Source organism: Vigna unguiculata, chromosome 8 (assembly GCF_004118075.2).
Source record: "Vigna unguiculata cultivar IT97K-499-35 chromosome 8, ASM411807v1, whole genome shotgun sequence".
Lineage (NCBI taxonomy): Eukaryota > Viridiplantae > Streptophyta > Magnoliopsida > Fabales > Fabaceae > Vigna > Vigna unguiculata.
The window spans coordinates 30,671,186-30,692,027 of NC_040286.1; the positions used below are offsets into that span (position 1 = coordinate 30,671,186).

A 20,842-nucleotide genomic window follows, 5' to 3' on the forward strand; every position below is an offset into this window, starting at 1 on the left:
CATGTTAGTATTACCTAATAATTTATTGAGGATTCCTTATTTTGTATTCTTTCAACCTTTTTATTTTAGACTCTGTTATTAAACTTAACACTTTTATGGCTCAAATCTTCTTATTTCTTTCCTATTTTCTTTTCAAATTGTGATTTTAGGATTATGATTTTAGTAAAGATCATTTGTTTTCTTTGTCTTTTTTTACTTTTTTCTTTTAAATTTTTATTTGAGTTATTATGGAATTTTCAAGTGTTGGATTAACAATGTAATTTTCTTTCAAAACTTTCCAACTCTTCTAATTAAATTTACATTTCTATTATTTTTAGATCATAACTTTTGTCATAGAAGAGTGATATAGTGACTTGTGAAATAACTTTAATATTTATAGAATTTTGGGGTTTTGAAAAAAATAAATATAAGAGACGTTATATGAAAAAAATTGTTATTTATTTTATTTGTGTAGTGTTTTAAAGCATGATTTCACTTTTATTTTTGTTGTTTTGTTTTTTTGTTTTACATTTTGCTTTGAGTCATGGTGAAACTTTCAAGAAGCTGATCAACATTGTGATTATCTTCGATAAATTTTTAAATCTAATCAATTTTCAATTCTTACCGTTCTTAGATAGTCACTTCTTTCATAAAAGATTAAAATAGTAACTTGCAAACAAAATATAATATAATATCAAATATAAACAATATTATAATTTTAACTTTTTAAATGCAAATAACAAATAAATATATTTTTTATGTGAACAATATTAAAAAAACTAATTTAAATAACAGATATTAAATAAACATTTTCAACATGTTTATTTTTTACATATGTACATAATATAAATTGTGATTCTAATAATATAAATTGTGATTCTAATCATATCAAATTGTTTTTTTAAAATGAAACATATTCAATCCATGATGAAGTATACAACAACCTAAGTATAATATCATCGTCTGCTTCCATTCAAAATATAATTATAATGATTACTAAAAGAAACATAAAGTTTTAACTTTTACATAATTTCCTAAAGTTGCCGACGACAATGAACTATTATCAGGTAATAGTATAAATACTTGACATTATGAGTACATGTCCATGGAACTAAACAAAATAAATAAATAAATAATAATAATAATAATAATAATAATAAATATCGTAACTTTATAATACAAATGACGTAATAAAAAACTTAAAAAAGTATACCGCAATACTAAAATATATACAGAATACGCTCCCACCCATTGTGAAGACAAAAATTCTTTAAAGACTAGTCCGAATCCAACATGACGACATTTAATTGCGGCATTAGGGAAGGGGACAGTTGAAATTCAAAATCAAAAATCTAAAACCCAATTATAATAAAGCTTCCTTTTTTATATTACCAACAACATTATATATTACTGTAAGAGAATTTCATCTCGTAACAACTTTGAAAAAAATAAAATAAAGAACGTTGCACAACCATTCACATCAGACCAGACGGATGGATTATACAAATATTAGACCAAACTAAGCAAATTTTCAATCTCTCATGAACCCTTAAGGAAGGGTCCTATGGCACAGCGTCTTACAAAAATCGATGAAACTTAGCAGTGCCATCAGCAATGTGTAGTGTATCTAACATGTCATCACTTCTCCATAATATTACACATGATTCTGACTCGTATACACTAGAGCCATAAGCATAAGAAAAACATTCCAAGACAGAGAAATGAAGATAGCCAAAACAATATACAAGATTACCTTCATATTCATTCATCAGGCAGCCAAAACGGGAAGCCGTTTTTGCCCTATAACGTGCTGTCTAAGCATATCATAGCTATTTCTGTAGTGCTCGAGTGAGAAACATAGCTGCCTTATGACCTCCCGTTTCTCTTCCGCTCCGTCTAAGATCACAGTTTTCTGCCTATCAATCTCTTCCTCAAATTGCTTAGCTTTTGATTTTAGCTCTTCCACTTGTTTATGTGCCTCCTCCATTCCAGAAATCAGTTGTACATGTTCCATGTGTAGCTGGTTCAAATGGTTGCTTAGGTGTTCAATCCTAACATCTTTGGAGTTCACCTCTTCCTTAAGCAAACCAACTTCAACATGGAGCTTATCTTTCTCTAGTTTTAGAGTATCAAGGCTAGTGTTGAGATCTTTTATGTTGTTCTCTCTCTGCTCAATGTACGCCTTCAACAGCTGAATCTCAATCCTGAGTGTCTCCTCCATCTCTATTTTTTCAGACTGGATCTTTCTGATTTCCTCTTCAAATGAACGACCTCGACATTCCCAGTCTCTGATATGTTCTTCTAAATGAGTCCGTTCCTCCAGCATCTTTGACATTTCAGACTTCAATTGAGCTTTCTCCGGGAAGATTTTCTGCTCAGCATCAGATACTGCTGTTTTCAAATCCCTGACCTCTTGGTCTCGGTCAGATAGACTAGTCCTTAACCTTGCAAGTCTTTCATTGAGTTTGGTGCTCTCTCTTTTCTCACTGTTGAATTTGTTTTTCCAAGTTGCAATGTCTTTAGTAGCCAAATCAAGCTGATTCAACAACTGCTGAATTCTTTCAGACGATTTATTGGCCTCAAACTTCAGTGAAGTAATTTGTGTTTCTGAAGCTTTGAGATTTTCTTTGGTAATTCTTAGCTCCCTTGCAAGCGACTCAATCTCAGCATTTTTCTCAGACAATGCCTTATCCACACCATCGACACTTCCTTCAACCTCTATCGTCTTGTGCTCCAGGGCTTCCCCTCCATCACTGATGTGTTCTTTAGGTGATGAAAACTCAAAACCAGCCTCCATATTTTCAGCATTAAAGGGTCCGTATTTTTCTAGCTCAATTTTCAGTTTAGTAATTTCTTCTTCTGATAGTCTTAACTTGTCATTAACATTCATCAGTTCTTGTTCATAGGCATTGATTTTGGTATAAAAATCTTCAGAATTCTCATTTCTTGATCCCCTAGATGAAACCTCTGCATGTTCCTCTTCCTGCATCCATAGCTTTCCTTTTAACTCACGTAGCTCGGTTTCCAACTCTATTATTCTTCTGTTTATCACCAGATCACTTCCATTCTGTAAGAAACCAGAATAATTATTAACTGACGAATCATCAGATTCGTTCTCAGAATCTGTCAAAGTAGAGGATTCATCCCCATCTTTTTGTGCATCAGAACCATTTCCACTTGAGCCAAGAAAGTAATCAAATCCAGCAGCTCGGTTACTTGATTTAAGACGACCCCCTCTCTTTGGAGTAGGAGAAGGCCAAGCAGAGGTCGGTTCGGAGCCAGCATCAGAAATACCAGAACCTTGGGATTGGAGATCAGAGGGTATATTCTTTCGCAATTCTACTGTCACATGATCATAACGTTCAGCCAGAGCCCGGTAACGACGGTAAAATTCCTCAACCAGAGCAACCAATTCTGGCCTCTTCTGATAATACATTTCAGCCTTTTTGGCGAATGAATCCGCATCCTCTTCTATCAGCTTCAACATGCGCTTCACACTCTGGTCCATCTCTGAAGTTGAAAATCATGTCATTTTCTTGGACGACATTATGATAAAAATGGATTGACTTATACATAACAAAATGCAAAACCCCTTCCCCCAAAAAAAAAACTAGAGAATTCTTATCCAGGAAACCATGGGAAAGATGAGATGATCATATCACAACGACAACAACTACACCAGATTTAACTTGCCCTTGCTTAGACTAAGTGACAAAAGTCAACAGCTCTCTCTGTTTAGCCAGCAGAAGAATGTAACCTTGGCAGTCTAAAAGCAAACTTTATTAACAAGAGTAACAGGCATCATAAAAGTGTAGAAAACGGAATTCTTTGAAGAATCGTTCAGCTTGTTTAAGAGGTGCACTCATGGAAGGAATAAAAGAGTGGAAATTGACATTTAGGTCACATTTTTTTTCAAGAAATAACATTACACTATTGGGGATAACCAGGATAGATGTTCCTGAGAACGGTATTTCTTAAATATATCATTTCCATTTTCGGTATTTGGTAGGTATCCTTTAAAAATTATTCCAAGGCATATGCAATTATAAGACATGAATATCTTTAAAAAATACTTTTTTTATTAGCTTAAATCATTCTAGTGGGAAACAACTTTTGGATGGGAATGATTTTACAGAACCCGAACACTAATGCCCCTTTAGGAAAAACAGGAGTTCGTATATGTTTCACAGTTGAGTTGGGTATGAAAGTAGACAGTAGAGTTATATGGTCTATTAAAGATAAATAATTAGCATTCCATTCACCAAAACAAAAAGATAATTAATATCCATAGATATCTTACAGCAAAGTCTGGCTTCTCTAAAGTGAGGGTGGAGAGAGAAGTGTGGAATTATAACCATTGATTAGAAAATAAATAGCTGAAATTACGATAAATATATAAATTCATGCAGTACAAACTACTATGAAGTATAAGGTTGCTACAAAGTTCCTCCTCTAAAGTTCTCTCACTCACACTAGAGATGCTAAATCTCTTTATAGGAGATAATAATTTCAAATTACAGTAGTAGAGTCCACTTAAAGATAGAAGCAAATCAGTCGAACTGTTTATCATTCTAAACACTTTTTCCCGAAGTTTCAAAAATATTTTTTTTTTGTAGCTTTTCTGCCTAATACACGGAATATTAGAACCAAGCAAAAAGTTTGAATATGGCATATCAACTAATAAATAACGTTTCATGGCTCTCTAGTAGATGTTTAGTACTGGTCCCAGTTGGCAGAAATGTCAAATAGCCAGATTAACGAAGAGGCAGAAATAGAAAAGCTTGTCAATCAGGAAGGCAGTGGTATTTTGTGGGTATAGGAAAAGGACAGAAGTATAACAGTGTTAAAAAGTATAGTAGGTAGAATCAAAGTGTAAATAATATAAAAGACAACCCTACACCACCAATTAACCTGATCCAAGTCAAATTGAAAAACATTGTTCATTTCTTCTTTTCGTAAAGGAGTGGATGTTGGGAAGGGGATGTTGCTCCAAGACCTGAACTTAACCTAGACCACCAGTTAAAAGTTGTTGATCCTGATTTCAAGTGCAGCAAAGAGATCGGGAGGAATCAACGGAACACCTAATTACCTACTTACACCCCAATTCGATTTTAGTTGTCTAAAGTAACTGGTTTGATTCGTAACCCGTGCTACAATGTTGTTCAATTTCTGCAAAATTAATAGAAATTTTAGTTCTACTGATCTTAATACATGTAGTTTTGATTACGCATTAAACCTTGCCGCATGAAAACAGAGAATGCGTCTCACAAATTCCTGAAGCTTTTGCCCCAAAAATGCTTCATATAAATAGAACTTGCATTTAATAATAACAAGTATCAGAGCAACAATTTAACTATAAAGACCATTGCAATTACATACCCTCAAGGTTCTCTGAAAGCCACCTAGAATTCTTGGGACTGATGTGACTATCCCACCACCAAGGATGGGACTTCCTCGATTCCAACCTCCTCATTTGCTTGCTAGATTGAACCTGAAAATAAAAAAAAAAAGAAAAAAAAAACACCATTAACACGCGCACCAATGAACCCATCATTCTTCTGAAGCAACCATACATGTATAGCTCAAAAATTAAGCTCCGGAATACTTACCCCAGAAGCTGCCATTTGCGAGAGCAAGTTCTAGCCCGAACGAGAAACTCTGGTATCAACAACAACCCCAAAGAAGAAAATAAACATCAGCATTCAAAGTTCAAAAGATGGAATAATTAGTTAGCGTAACGCCTTAAGATGGCTTGAAAAGATGACGACAACGAAGTCTTTAATGTGATAGTACTACGATATGAATGCTGTAACTTTTCCCACACAATCACAAATATGGGCCCAACTACGTGGGCCATCACCCTCCCCGAACAGGCCCAAAGTGGGAAAACCGATACCAACAGTGAAATCAAACCGGCCAACGAAGAAACGAGAAGCACATGGCCATGTCAGTGAGTAGCGCGCGGAGAAATTTAAAAACCAAAATTAAATAGCGAATTAAATAAATGAATAAAATAGTCAAATTTTGACCGTGTGTTTCAAAATTTTTATCTTCTCTCTCTGAAAATCACAGACAACTGGCTACAGCTATATCCACGCGTCGTGCAGCGCAATCGCCTCATTTAAACGTGGTAGTTGAATTTGGCATTACACACGCAACAACAAAAAATATCACTCTGACCAATTTTTATTTAAAAGTAAAAACCAACGAAGAAAAGGATTTTATTTATTTACAATAAATAAATAAATTTATTCACGATAATTACGCTATTTTTCAGAAATTCAAATTTCCGAAGAGTCCAAAAACTAGTCGGGTGTCGCAGGACAATAATGAGAACGAAAGAAACAAATTGCAGCCGCGGTAGGATAACGATGAATAGAGACAGAATACGAGAATCCTCCGCCACACGACCAAAATGTCATGTCAGACATGTAATAATCTCAATACTTCCTTCCTTTGGAACCAAATAAACACAAACACAACCGAATTCCAAACATAATAAAAAGAATTAGAGAAAATGAAAATGAATTATGGAAAGTAATCCGAGGAACATGACAGAAATGTTCTTACATGCGAGAAGAGCGTGTTTGGAAGTAGTTGCGGAAACTGTGAGAAAAAGCAATGGATCTGGGAACAGAGAAAGGGAGAGAGAAGGTAAAAAGGGTGGAATAGAGTGAGAAGTTTGAAGAGAGAGATGCGTTTGTGTTGTGAAATGTGAAGTGTTGTTAATAATAAGAAGAAGAGAGAGAGAGTGGGAACTGAAGGCAAAAGAAAGTGCAGGGAAAGGAAGGGGTTGTTCCATTTAATGTCCACTAAGCTTCCACTCTTCGCACATGTTCTTCTTTTATTATTTTTTTTAATATTTTTCTTACGAGTAATTATATGATTTTTTTTCATACACGTATTTCTTCTTGAATATTGAATTGGTTCAAACGCTACGTTGATTATTATTATTTAACATTTTCTTTGCCTTTCAGAAATACTTCGTGTTGTTCATGTCACATCTAGCCGCGTTGAAAATCAAAGTTGAATTAATTAATTTTTTTTTCTAAATGCACTCCCCCATGGGGGCAAAATGGACTTTGGGTTAAGGTTTACTTGTAGTTGGAGGTTGGCATTGGTAATCAATCTTTTTCTTAATTCCCCATTAGAAAAGCTGAATGGTGCGATTCATGGCTTAAAAATAGAAGAAAAGTGAGATACCATTAATTACGAGTTGGAATGAATGTTGAAGGTGGCACGCTTGTTTCATTAGAGGTACCTACCGTTGCTCAATTTAAGAAATAAACCAAAGTATGACCAGAAAGTTGGATTAGATTAATGTGTATAGGCTTTAATAATGTAAGGGACCATAGTAGGATTCAAAAATTTTCAAAAAAACGCGGTATAATTAATGTACACTTTAATTTAACTTGGAGACACAAAAATGATAAAAGTTGTATGTAGTGGGAAAAGAGTTATTGGTGGTTGATTTAATTACCTAATATGGTACCACTGTTTCCTATGCTTGTAAATACATTCCGTTTCTGTAAAATAAAATAGATTTAAAAAGATATGTGAAAAACATAAAAGAAATTAAATAAAATGAAACTAAAAGTTGAAAATAAACATTTTAAGTTATTTAATAAATTAAAGGTATTTTAATAATGTAAAATGAAAGCAGAGATGAAATATATATACATATTCAACATCGTTCTAGTACCTAATTCAAAAAATCACATATTATAAATATTCATATATTTTTTTTATTCCATGAAAATATTTTATCAAAGATCAAAGTAGAGTCAAATTTAAATAAACTAGTGGGTGTGGGTTTAATTTGTTATTCCTATCTCCAAGTAATAAGAATCCTATATAAAACAAAGGATAAAATAATACTAAAATCTCTTTTGAAAGATATGGAAAACTTCACCTAACAAATCATAATATTGACGAAAACTTGGATTAATTTATATAACAACTTTATAAGCTAATTGAGCACATGAAACCCAAAACACTCATGATGAATAAAAAAAAAACGACAAAACAGATCTTTGGAAAGAAAAAAGAAATTTAATCCAAATCAAATTTTAATTACCTCAAAATAATCTACACGTATTCACCTCCTAATTGTTCAACCTAATTAAGAAAAAGAAATCACTCCAAAAAAATATAAAAGAGAGAAAATTGAAAAAAAAAAACATTACAGAAGTATGAATTTAAAAAAAAAATAATTAAATTATTAAAATTATAGTTTATATCATTAAGTTATAAGTAGAATTTTAAAATTTATTATTCATAATATTTTTAATGATAAAACAGGTTTAAAAAAATAGTTTAATTTTGTGACTAAAACAATTACTTCACAATTAAATGTGTTATTGTATTACTGTTATATCCTCAAAATATTTTTCCTCATTGTGAAATAATTAACAAACATTTTTAAATAATATTAAAAAATTCTTTATTTGGAGCCTTTAAATTACTCAATTTTACTGACAAATCAATTTAAAATAATAAAATAAAATTACTACCCCATGATTTAATTTAGGAACTTTATGTAGTTGTGTTGCCTCGTTTACCTTTCTTTTTGCCTTGAGTGCTTGAACCACTCACATCGACCCAATACTCCAACATCAACCATGAATCATGCGTTATGCATAACTTCAAACCCAACCTCTTTTTAAGCTTCAACCACTGCTTCATCATTCTCATCATACCCCAATTTGATTTCATGTACACACTTAAAGTATTTCAAATTTTAATACAATTTTTTTTTTTAGAGTTCAAAATTATTGGGTTTACAAAGAGGGTTTTAACGAGAAGATACACTAATAAAACTTAAGTCCAATTATATAAAATATTCACTCTTAATCCAAAATCTTAAAAATTATAAATTTATAAGTTTTTATCTTTATAAAGTACTTCACTTTTTCGATTTATAACCAATATGAGACTCAGAAGATTTGAATTCTTAACAAAAACAAATAATAAAACCTTTTAAAACAATCAACAACGACAACCACACTATATTCACGTATATATACTCTCAAATTACAGAATTTTACAAAAAAAAATGTAAACATTTGAAAAATCTATTGCCTCATAATTTGAGTTAGGAACTTTATACAAAGCCTTAAGGCACCCTACAGTGACCCAACATCGGGTAGGACGAATTATTCATTTATATGCATTATTCATGCATATGTCGAAAACCTGTCACTGTGAGAGTGTGCATTTTTGCATTATTCCTGGCCAAAAGTAAAAGCCCTTCTCCTTTTTATTTTTGTCTTTTTTAATGGCAGAAATAAAAAGAAACTCCAAAATATAAAAGGCACTTTTGATTGAGGGACCAGAATTTTGAGAAGTCAATTACATTGTAGATAATGCTTAACTTCCTACAACTTTTTTTTTTATTTTTTTATTTTCTGTCACCCATAAGTCTCACCTTTTAGTCCTACCTATTAATCTATTGTTAACTAAAACTGCAAGTCTCATTGAATAACAATGTTCTCATCTTTCAGATTTTTTTATGGCCACTTCCTATTTTCAGCCACAAATTTTGTTGCTGCCAATTTGATATTTCTTTTTCAAAATAAACCTGTTTTAAAAAATATTATTAAAAATAATGTATTTGTACTTTAATTTCATGTTGAGAATTTTGTTCCCTCATCACCGAAATCTCAACATATCCACTCTCATGTTAGAAACTTGGTCAAAATTCGATTATCGAAAAGTAAAATTTTAGTTAGTATTAAATTATTAACATGTGAACCGTAAATGAGTTTAGTTTAACAATTAAAGTGGATATAAATTTATTTAGTTTATTTTTTGGTTAAATTTGTCAATTTGACTTTTCCACATGTGATTTTTTATAAAACTAGACCCGAATATAGATTTATTATTATATTATTATATAATAAAATAACTAACCACATCTAATCATAGTAATATATATATATATATATATATATATATATATATATATATATATATATATTTGCATAAAAGTTGTGTTGAGTTTTGGTATTATTACTAAGTAAACAAAATTAAAATGAGAAAATGAAATTAAAGTTCGGAGATTAAATGCAAATTAGAATAAGAACTTAAATTTTGATTGAGATTTATTATAAAGACGTCTAAGAAGAAAGTTTAGACTAGGATAAAAAAGACATTAAATTCTAATCTCTTTTTTTTTCTCTAAATATAAGGAAATAAATCTAATTAAATATATACTTTTTACAAAACTTTAAAATAAGAATATAACCAGCTAATTATGCAGTTGGCTCAGTAAAGAAAGAAAGAACAAGTTTGAAGATTTAGTTTGTTGTTCCATGCCACAGTGGCACACACATTGCAAAACCAATGAGCCTAGGACGATGCAATCATTGTATTCCACCTCTTTATTTCCGACACAAACTTCCAAACCCATGTTTCATTCTTCTGTCTTCAGGCAAAACCTTCATATTGCAATGTTTCTAAAATTTCAAACCTGACCTTGTTTGTGTCAAATGCTTGATTCTTGATGCTTGATACCATATTCTTATCATATGCTGAGCATAACAACATTTTTCCTAGTTTTGATCCAAACAAGTTTTATATATCTGAGACATATAAATACAACATCATGCAATGCCAGAATTTCCTCGTAAAAGAACTGCTCAAACAAGTGTCCCTAATAATTTCATCATTAAGGAATCATGATGAATGGAAAAAGCAGCTTCCTTCTCAGCTTTTCTCTGGGGACATTTTTTCTCCTACTCACCCACGTCTGTGCTGAAAGTTAGTATTTTTTTTTTCTTTCACTTTCTTTTTCTTTCTTTATGCATTTGGTAGGAACTGTTTACGGTTTATTCAATTTCTAAAATGGGTTATCAAAATATTGGATTATCCAAGTGTAAGTGTAGGAAAGATAAGAAAGTTGAAAATCGTGTAAAAAATAACAGTAAATTTATTGCTTTAAGCTTTTAGATTAGAGATATAATGATACATAATTGATTGAACAATGATATTTTGACAACTTTTCTCTTATAGCCTACTGTGATATTTTTTAAGTGGTTTTGAATTACATATAAATGAAAAAATAGAAAATCACTTAAAAAATATCATCCTAAATTAGAAAAAAAAGTTATCAAAATTTAATTGTTGAAAAAAAATTCATACCAATTACAATTTGCATGAAAATGATTTAATCTAATTTTGATTATTATAAATAACAACCTTGTACTCAAACACTTACATTCACAAACCTTAATCCACTACAAGAAAATACTTCTTTAGTAACTAATTTTAGTGATCAAAAGTTATTAGTTACTATTGTGACCAATTTTAACACCAATTCACAAAATAAAAAATTATTGGTTATTAAAATAGTCACTATTATGAATAAAAAATTATAATTGGTTACTAAATTGGTCATTAAAATTAATTACCATGGTTTTGGCTACCAAAGAAAATTGGTCACTGAAAATTAGCTATCTTAGTTTTAGCTACCAAAATAACTTAGTTTCTAAATTGGTCTCTAATTAATTACTGATTAATTTAGTGACTAATTATAATTTTTTATTTATAATAGTAACTATTTTAGTAACCAACAATTTTTTATTTTTTAAATTGGTATCTAAATTGATCACTGTAGCGACTAACAAATTTTGATCACTAAACTTAGTTACTAAGAAAGTATTTTCTTATAGTGATCCTAATTACAGTTAATTTTGGTGATTATATTTTGTAGAAAAAATCATGAGACAACGAAAGAAACATGACTTTTTGTGTGTGCCACCTTTCAGATACGACTGAACCAAGGAAAAATGCAAATCTAAGTCCATTCGAGAGTTGGAGGAGTGCTTACTTCTGCATGCAGAATGTAATTAATGAGTTATATATGTTAAATTCGTCTTAATGGTTATTAACCACTATACTTATATCTGATAATGATGGTTATTATGTGCAGACATCATATTATTGCACGATAAAAGATGGATTCACAATTGGAATGGAGGGTGTGATAAATGTGCAGGATTCTGATATCAAGAACTTTTGCAACAATGGATGCTATGACCACACTTTATATGTCTTAACTTGCATCAAAGATGTCAAATCAAACTTCTTCTTCCAGACCAAGCAACCCGTCTCTTATGTCTGGAATGTTACTTCCAGGGCTTGCGCTACTCAGCTTTCTGGTAACAATTCTTTTATCAATTTTCTCACACACACTTTTAAGAAAATAAAAATTAATATAAAGGATAAAAAACACAATTAAATTTATGAGTCATAGAATAAATTAAACTAAAGATGAGTTTTGATTATGCAGGTTTCAATACAAACGTTACTAATCATAATCCAAACAGTGGCAGCAGTTTGTATGGGAGAGTTTATATGCCCCTTGTTTCAGCACTAACCACAATGGCTTTCATCGCCACATTTGGTGTGTGACAGTTTTCTGAGTCTTATGGGAATGAACAATTTAGTTGAATGATGTTGAGTCTTGTGATTTCATGTGTAATCCATACAAATAAATAAAGTAGTGGTGTAATGCATAGCATAGCCCCATAAGCAAAAATATAACACACAAATTTAATTATAAGGAGGATTACTTGGTATTATGTATATTCCTAAAATACCAATCTATGTTGGTCCAAGTGAAGGGTACTAAAGATTCTTACACAATAAATTTTGCATTGTGAATTAATTAGAAACAATAATAGTTTTTCTTTCAAAGAAAGAGTTTAATAATTAATGTAAAAATTTGTATTACCAATTAATGAGAGATGATTTTAGTATGACTTTTAATGTGATTAGTAAAAATCAACAAATTTCAGCTTACGATTGAATATAAAATTATTTATAATTGTAGCTCTAAAAAAATTCGGGTATATTTCATGAAATAAATAGTTTCTCTATACTATTTTCCTTTATGATTACAACGGTAGTACAATGAAAAAACTAATATAATTTAAATGATTTTTTAGGCTTAAATAATTTTTTCGTTTATAGAATATTTGAGTAAAATTTAGTTCCATTCCTTTCTTTTTAACTAACAGAACATGCTGCATTTGCATTTATATATCAAACTTTTTATTTTATTAAAATAATATAAATTTAATAAATTTGTAACTATATAAAAAAAAGAGACTATTTTATAAACTAAAAATTATTAATAGATCTATTATAAGTAAAAAATTATAATTATTTTAATTATTTACTAATAATAAATAGTTAAAAACTCGATATGTAATCAATTTTGTCTCTAAATCATAAAATAATTACTATTTTTACTTATAATGGAAGTTATTTTTTATACCAATAATTTTTAACTTATAAAATAGGCTCTAATTTTTTCATTAAATTTGATAGTTATTTAATCATCTACTAATAGTGAAAAGATATTTCAAATGACATTACAATAAAATTCTCAATTAGAAACCAACCAATTTTAGTAATCAAGAATAGTTAGTCACTATAATGATTAATTTAAATGAAAATTTACAAAATTAAAAATTATTGATTACTAAAATAATCACAATTATAAATAAAAAATTATAATTAATCATTAAATTGGTCGCTAGTTAATTAGAGACCAATTTAAAAAATAAGTCATTTTATAGCCAAAACCTAAATAAAAAAATTTAATGACCAATTTCCTTTGATAGATAAAACATGGTAGTTAATTTTAGAAACCTATTCAGTAATCAATTATAACTTTTTATTCATAATAGTGACTATTTTAATAATCAATAATTATTAACTAGTATATAGATTGTTTACTATAGTTACTAATTATTATCACTTACTAAAATTTGGTCATTATTTAAAAATTTTCTTATAGTGAAAAATATATAAGGTAATTATTTTCAAGTGAAAAATTATATAGTTACGGTTGAATAGATAGATTATATGGCCGACCAATTTCATGTTTTATTAAATAAGAAAACTATTTTTATTTGTGAAAAGATAAAATATATAATTAAAAAAACTATAAAAAGATATATCTTTATAACATGGTATAAATATTTAAAATGTGATGTTTTAAATTCATCAATGTAAATTGACATGAGTAAACAAGAATTTGGTGAACAATCTTCTTAAAGAAGATCTCCATGTCTTGATTTACAGCTTAAGAAGTTTGATGGGAGTTTTAGTTTGCACTTGGACTATTAAGTATTTATTTTCATTCAATAACTAACTTTAGTTGTTGAGATTAAGAAAAACACGCTATTTGTTAATGGAATTTGGATTTAATGACTCACTATCTCCTATAATCTTTTACCATTAGCGTTTTGTTTTTAGTTTGAGAGAATTATTCAGAGGACTCATTTTTGGCTTTTTATCGTATGTTTCCATAATTTTAAATTCTACCATTTTTAAAATGGATTTTATCTTTTTAAAGGTGGGCTGTGAATTATTTGTGGAATAATTATTTCAAAAACAAATTTTTCAAAATTTTGAGAATATCATTTTTGGAATATGATTTCTTTAACATAATTTTCGAAGCAAAAATTTAAGAAAAATTTCTTTGAGACATAAAATACATTTCAGAATGAGTTTTCTAGAATAAAATTTCTTCCTAGAACAATTTTTGGAATGTTTTATGAAATGAACTTTCGAAGATAAACTTTTCGAAACAAATTTTCTGGAACATATAAAATATAATTGAGATCATGATTTTCAGAAAAGAAAAAAAAATCAATTGACTTTTTAAGTGATGACGGCCACAATGACAGCAATCCTACAACAGTGATGATGTGGTACAGCAATGGAAGATATTATAGTCTTTTTGCTTGTAGTATAAAGGTGCAATTAGAAATCAATGGGGTGCAGGAAGAAAAAGGCCTCGTAATCTAACTCTCAATTGTCAACTTGTAACCATCAATATAAAAGGATAGTAGAAGTTGGCTCATCACAATATAGGATAAAATTCATTAAAAAAACTAAAAGCACCTCTAAAACGGAACCACATTTCAATGTTTGTTACAAGGTACCTGAATTTCAATAAATTACCAAAAGTTAGATTGCACAAATGCAAGGATGAATCATGGTTGACTAACATTTATTTAAGTACAAATTAGAAGCAACCAAAAAAACGAACTTGGAACTTCAAATGTGAACCAAATTAAGAATTTGCGTATGTTAAACCATTACTTTAGTTTTTGAATGTGTAAGGATATTGTAGTTTAACCCCTGAACAAAAGAAAAATAAAACAATGTCTCATGTTAATAACTCATAAACAACCCTATTGAAGACATTCGTGTCGCACAAATACCATGCATGTCCTAGTTGACCTCTGACGGATGCCTGTGTCACAATTCACTAAAATGAAAATTTTTATTTCATAAGTTTCTATGTTCGAAAATGGACAGTATAATTCTTTCCACCGGTTTGACTCGCAGACTTTCTCCATTCAAACATAGTAAATAATTAATGAGTGGAAGAACTCTGGATTTTCCGGTTTTACAAGGGATTTGATACAATCATGACGATTACTATATACAGACAGGCGGTTACTCACTACTTTTGGTCGAGATTTTGGGTGGTTTTCTATGACAGAACCATGACCACTACATGGTGTATGCAAATAATCCTAAGCATATAAAATGAAAAATATTAACTTAAATGGTAATAACATTCGGGATTTTCTGAATGGAATGAAGATTCACGATGTATGACAATCTTTTTCAACTAAAGAATTATTATACTTGCATCCAAGACACAAGATATAACAATGTTGACTCTAAAGATACCGTTACCGCAACAAACTCAATTGTAGGACAAGAGATACATCATTACATGGGCAAAACTTTCATAAAAAGGTTCATATCCTCAGCCAATTACATTTATTAAAGTAGGACCAATTATGTCCCCGTGTTCCTTCGGCCAACACGAGCAACAAAACCAGCCTTGATTGGAGCAACCGATCTTCCTGATCCACACTGTAAATAATAAACCAGATTATGATATTTAATGAGAAAATGTATAAAATGTGACCAACACAATAACTTTTTTCAGTATAGCATAAACATAATTTCTTCTACCAAAAATTAAGATCAGAGGTGGGTAAAAAATATCCTTAAGCATTATGATGAAGAATCATTGACCAAAAATAGAATGAAGTGGCAATCAAAATCCATAAGTGCAATTGGACGTCCACTTATTGGTTGTGAAAAAATAAAATTGGAATATTATAAAACTACCATCACACCCACGCTACATGAAATAGATTTCCAAGTTTACGCAAATCATTATAAACTCTATAAAATGCTAAAAGTATAAAAGAAAATTAACCATCTACAAGAAACCATCATGTTTGAAATATGATTGTTGCTATGTGGGTAAGAAACTTGGCGTGAAACTAGAAGAGGAAAAAGAAAAAAAGGCAAACGGGTAAAGAAAATTAACCTTTTCACAACGGAGAAAGAAGAGACGATTTTCCTTCGTAAGTATAGTATCCGGGCTCTTGCATCCAAGGCAAATGACATACTCATCTGACAAAAACAAAATTATGGTCAACTTCAACTGATACAAATATGAATGGGGAGTTTTAAAGCCCCTGCCTGTTAGGCCGCATGTGATAAAAAACAGCAAAAAACACCAACACAACACAACTTCCATACCTATACGAATCTTTCATTTTTGAAACACAACAAATAATTGAAATTCAAAATGAGTACTTACTGACATATCGTCGCAGAATTCCTTCAAAATTCTTTGGTGCAAACCTTCCCTTCACAACCAATCTCTGCTGTCCGTCAAGCGATCCACTTGTACCCAACTCAGCCAACAAGAAGGCCATGACATGGTCAGGCTGCCGATGCATCCTAAAAGATTGCATAGAAGTACATTAAGAAAACAGAAGTTTATATAATGTAAAATCTTTTCTTATTATAAGACATACATCAATAAAGGAAATAAGAAAACAATGGTAATAGTCCTTATTAGCTGAAGATAATGAACAATTTAGTAGAAAGACTCACTCCTATATATCCAGGCATTAATAGATTGGATAAGTATTTTGCATTCCTTAGATGAAAGGTTAATTTGAAGAAAAATGAAAACTAAAGGTTTTAAATACATGCCTTTTAAAATTCATCCCCCCTACCATGAAATTACACTAACATAAAATATCAGTATTGCCATACTGAGGGAACACCACTTCTGTAACAGAAATTGAAAGGGGTGTTCATTGAATGCCGGATACTAGAGCTCCTCCAGAAACTAGTTCTCAGTTCAAAGACTGACACATACAATATATCCAATACATAAAAACAGAACTAGCTCCTCCAATAAATTTCTCTGAATGGCAGTTTTTTCTGCAATAACTGCAACATGGAAGTTCACAAGGACTTTCTGTTATTCCTAGAGTAAACCTGACGATGGTGGGCTTGGGTTTGGATTCAGTATCTGATCCTCCTCCAGCCCAACAAAGTCATAGAGCTTATCATAAATCACAAATGGTGTGTACGTGTTTAAATGAGTGAATAATAACATTAAAATTTACAGAACATAGACAGACAGAAACCAGGCCTAGTGTTTAGTGAACTTTCATCATGTCACTCTATACTACTAAGCATTTTGAATAAAATATTAACATACGTTTTGCACAGATCCATAAAATTCACAAACACAGTTTTCTTTGTGCCTTCACGAAGAACCTGAGGAGGCCTCATTACTGTCCTTCGCCTATCTCCAGCAAGTTCAGGATTATTCTCACGAAGAATGTTGAACACTCTGCCAAGAAGCTGCACGGAAATATCCAGAATCCATAAAAGATATGTAAGGAAAGGGGTACGAAAGACAAGGAGTTTCCAAGTAAAGCCATAACAGAGTACAATAAATGCTTTTGCCAATATTTTATGGACTTATACTTTGACTATCAGAAAAAATTCCACAATGGTTCACGGTTTATAGAAAACTGACATTCTTGGATGCAAGAAAGATAAAACGGTAAAAATCCCTTTATAATCAGATGTACTACAGAGCACACATAGACCATCATTACAAAAATGAATATTACCATAATAAAAATTTCAAGCATATAAATGAATCTGAAGCATAATCAATACACCCTAATATCAACCTACTAAAACAATGTTGAGAAATACAAGGCAGGTCTACAAAATAAACAATTAGAACTATGGAAGAAAATTAAAATCAACTAAAATATTTTTGAACAAAGTGACAAAGAAAAAAAAAATTATAAAAGAAAGTTTCACATTAACATTTAAATTGAGAGGTCATATAGCAGCGTCGGAGTAAAATACTTAAATATGACAAACCTCCTCGTATTCATAATCACGATCGCTCCCTTCCCAAGGATAACGAGCCTGAGGAGCAACCATTTCCCCCTCATCGTCTTCAGCATGATCTAAAAAGAAAAAGTTTACCAGATATTAAGTGGTCAATAAGCTCCCCTCAAGACATACATTTAGAGCAAATATACTCCTCCACAATTCACAAAAACAATATTTACAAAGGTATATGCTACTCACCATCCAAATCTTCAATTGCATCTCCGCTCTCATCATTCAAGTTACTCATTTCAACCTATAATCAAAAAACATCAGGTTTCAAATTGTTTCTGGAAAAAACTAGATACATGAAAAACAATCTCTGAAGACACATAATTATACAGGGGAAACAAAAAGACCAAATTAAGCATAAATATAGGATCACTTACAGGCTTCTTCTTTTTCTTTTTCAAACCAGTAAATGCAGCCTCAACTCCATCAGAAACTGCAAATGCAAAATAAATGAGAATCATACCTATGCACAATAGCCGTATAGAACTGAAAATAAAACCAGAAGAGGAAACTACTTGTATTATTTTTGCATACCTGTGAGGTTTTCCGTCTTCTCAGCCAATTTCTCCACGGGGTCATCAGCAGGATCTACAATTGTAATTTTCTTTTTCTTCTTCTTTTTGGTAGGGTCAAAAGGTACAATCTGTGATTTATAAATTCAGGTATCAGATGATGGTTATGCCACGACAAACAGAAATCTCAACTAACAAACTTGACCGACCGAAATATGCAACACATGATCATCATAACAAATAAGCGGAAAAACCTGATTTTTAGGCCTAATGCGCAATAAACGAAGCCAGACAGCAAGAAAGCATTTTTTAAATTATAGATAACTAGGGTCAAAGAACTCACTTCTGGAATCTCCTCCTTCAGTTCATTTTGTGTTTCATCCGCCATGATTGCTGCAACACATAAAATAAAATTTTGTAGATGAGTAGAGAATTAGGAAGACATACAAAAAACGAGCAGACAAAAGCGAACAATTAAGGAAGGTATTAACGAAATCAATTTCTTACAAAATTTTAGAAACTTTATCAAAGCACCCATTATATATATATATATATATATATAGGGAACCCATTACACACTTTGTGCTACTAGGGAATGTCCTGAACTCCCAAGTGCTGTAAACCAATAGTTGAAAAAAGGAAAAAGTGGATATAAAGAAAGCGAAGACAGCCCTTGCTGATTGAGCAGTTGAATTCTAAAAAGAAGCAAGTAGTACAACCTAATTAAACATAACAAAAAATCAAAACCTCCATCGTTAATGCACAACGAGAATCTTATCAACTCGAGCACAAGAACCGAGGGGAAGCTTAATCTACAGAAATTACAAAACTCACAGATCCAAACGCAACTACGTGTTCCTTTTAATTAGCTTATTGTGCGCTCTAAACAGCTTTAAGAAAGCGATCAGTTCGCCCTAAATTTCAAAACCTAGCACACCGTACAGACGCGACAAAGGAATTCCAGAAACACACATCGAAACGTATAGCTGGAAATGGAGGAAGAAACACAATAATCAGCACCGATTTTGGACATCGAGGAGCAAGATAAAGGAAAATCAAGTGAAATTTTTATTAGGCACAAACATCAACGAATAGAAACAAAAAAATAGAAAAATAATAGGAATAGATATTAGATAATCGAAAATGAGTAGGAACCTGAAAGCCCAAAGAAAAGCTTTGAAGTGAGGGCAGAGATAATGGAATCCCTAGAGACAAGATTGCGGCCGGTGGTCGCGAAATGAAAAACCCTTTCTTTCCCCCACAAAACTCAGCGCTGCACTACCTCTTTTCTTTTCCTTCTTCTATGTTTGTGCATCTTGTAAGGATATTATCGGGCTTCGAATATGGGCCTCTCAATGGTCCTACACAGCCGATTAGTGGGCCGTTTGAGGAACAGGGCCTCCACTCTGGACCCAAAATATACAGCTTAGGGATTTTCGTTCTGCACCCCCAATATTTTTTCTGCATCTCCAAGTATTTTTGAAATTCAACGAGTAATCCTATGACTTTGACCAGTACATTTAATTTTGGGTTAAATATGCTTTTAATTTCTTAACTTTTAGTGAATCTTGAAATTAGTCCAGTTTGAAATTTTGGACTAATTTAGTCCTTCATTTTTTAAAATATGTGAATTTAGTATTTTTAATCAAATTTTGTTAGGTTTATTTGATGTTTCATACGTATTTTAGGATTATATTTGAATTGTTTATATTTTTTGATACATTTTTGCTTTAATATTGAGTCAAATACTATTATGAAATGTGTTTGAAATATCAAATAAACTTAATAATTTTTTTTAAAATGACTAAATCTACATATTTCGAACGATGAATGACTAAATTGGTCTAAAGTTTCGAAATGAACGAATTCCAAAATTAAATGACCAAAAAGAGTTTTAACCCTTTAATTTTTTCAAAATTTGAAGCTCATTATCTCTCCTATTTAATAAGAACTAACTAACTACTTTTCCACACATTCTGACCTATACCTCATCCCAACTCTCTCTCACACACACGCACGCACACCTTCATGTAACAATCCTCTACCTCTTTATTGTTTTGTTTATGTATTTCTTG

General features: G+C 31.0%; 2 protein-coding genes across 3 annotated transcripts; both read right to left on the reverse strand.

Moving 5' to 3' along the window:
• Positions 1-1,386: 1,386 nt before the first annotated feature.
• LOC114193152 (protein NETWORKED 4A-like) lies at positions 1,387-6,791 on the reverse strand. Its single transcript, XM_028082858.1, has 4 exons — positions 6,550-6,791; positions 5,589-5,637; positions 5,359-5,470; positions 1,387-3,489 (listed from the first exon to the last, which is right to left on the reverse strand). The coding sequence occupies exons 2-4, from the start codon at positions 5,601-5,603 to the stop codon at positions 1,748-1,750; spliced, it is 1,869 nt and encodes a 622-aa protein (XP_027938659.1). The 5' UTR covers positions 5,604-5,637; positions 6,550-6,791; the 3' UTR covers positions 1,387-1,747.
• Positions 6,792-15,548: 8,757 nt separating this feature from the next.
• Positions 15,549-20,087, reverse strand: LOC114195452 (eukaryotic translation initiation factor 2 subunit beta). Of its 2 annotated transcripts, XM_028085933.1 has the most exons (11): positions 19,923-20,066; positions 19,602-19,753; positions 19,111-19,160; positions 18,790-18,898; positions 18,633-18,688; positions 18,445-18,499; positions 18,232-18,320; positions 17,549-17,694; positions 16,631-16,773; positions 16,355-16,440; positions 15,549-15,888 (listed from the first exon to the last, which is right to left on the reverse strand). In XM_028085933.1, the coding sequence occupies exons 3-11, from the start codon at positions 19,153-19,155 to the stop codon at positions 15,811-15,813; spliced, it is 807 nt and encodes a 268-aa protein (XP_027941734.1). In that variant the 5' UTR covers positions 19,156-19,160; positions 19,602-19,753; positions 19,923-20,066; the 3' UTR covers positions 15,549-15,810. The 2 variants fall into 2 exon arrangements, with proteins under 2 accessions (XP_027941734.1, XP_027941733.1); XM_028085932.1 differs by lacking the exon at positions 19,602-19,753 and having other exon boundaries at positions 19,923-20,087.
• Between the last annotated feature and the right edge of the window lie 755 nt (positions 20,088-20,842).

Bases quoted from the DNA above. Each gene is read 5' to 3' on its own strand.
- LOC114195452 (XM_028085932.1), bottom strand. From the start codon at position 19,155: ATGGCGGATGAAACACAAAATGAACTGAAGGAGGAGATTCCAGAA. The intron at 18,321-18,444 runs GTGAGTAGCATA...TTTTCTTTTTAG, and splicing joins TGCAATTGAAGATTTGGATG to ATCATGCTGAAGACGATGAG. The intron at 15,889-16,354 runs GTTAATTTTCTT...TATTATTTACAG, and splicing joins TCTTTCTCCGTTGTGAAAAG to TGTGGATCAGGAAGATCGGT.
- LOC114193152 (XM_028082858.1), bottom strand. The intron at 3,490-5,358 runs GTATGTAATTGC...TTTCAACTTCAG, and splicing joins GCTTTCAGAGAACCTTGAGG to AGATGGACCAGAGTGTGAAG.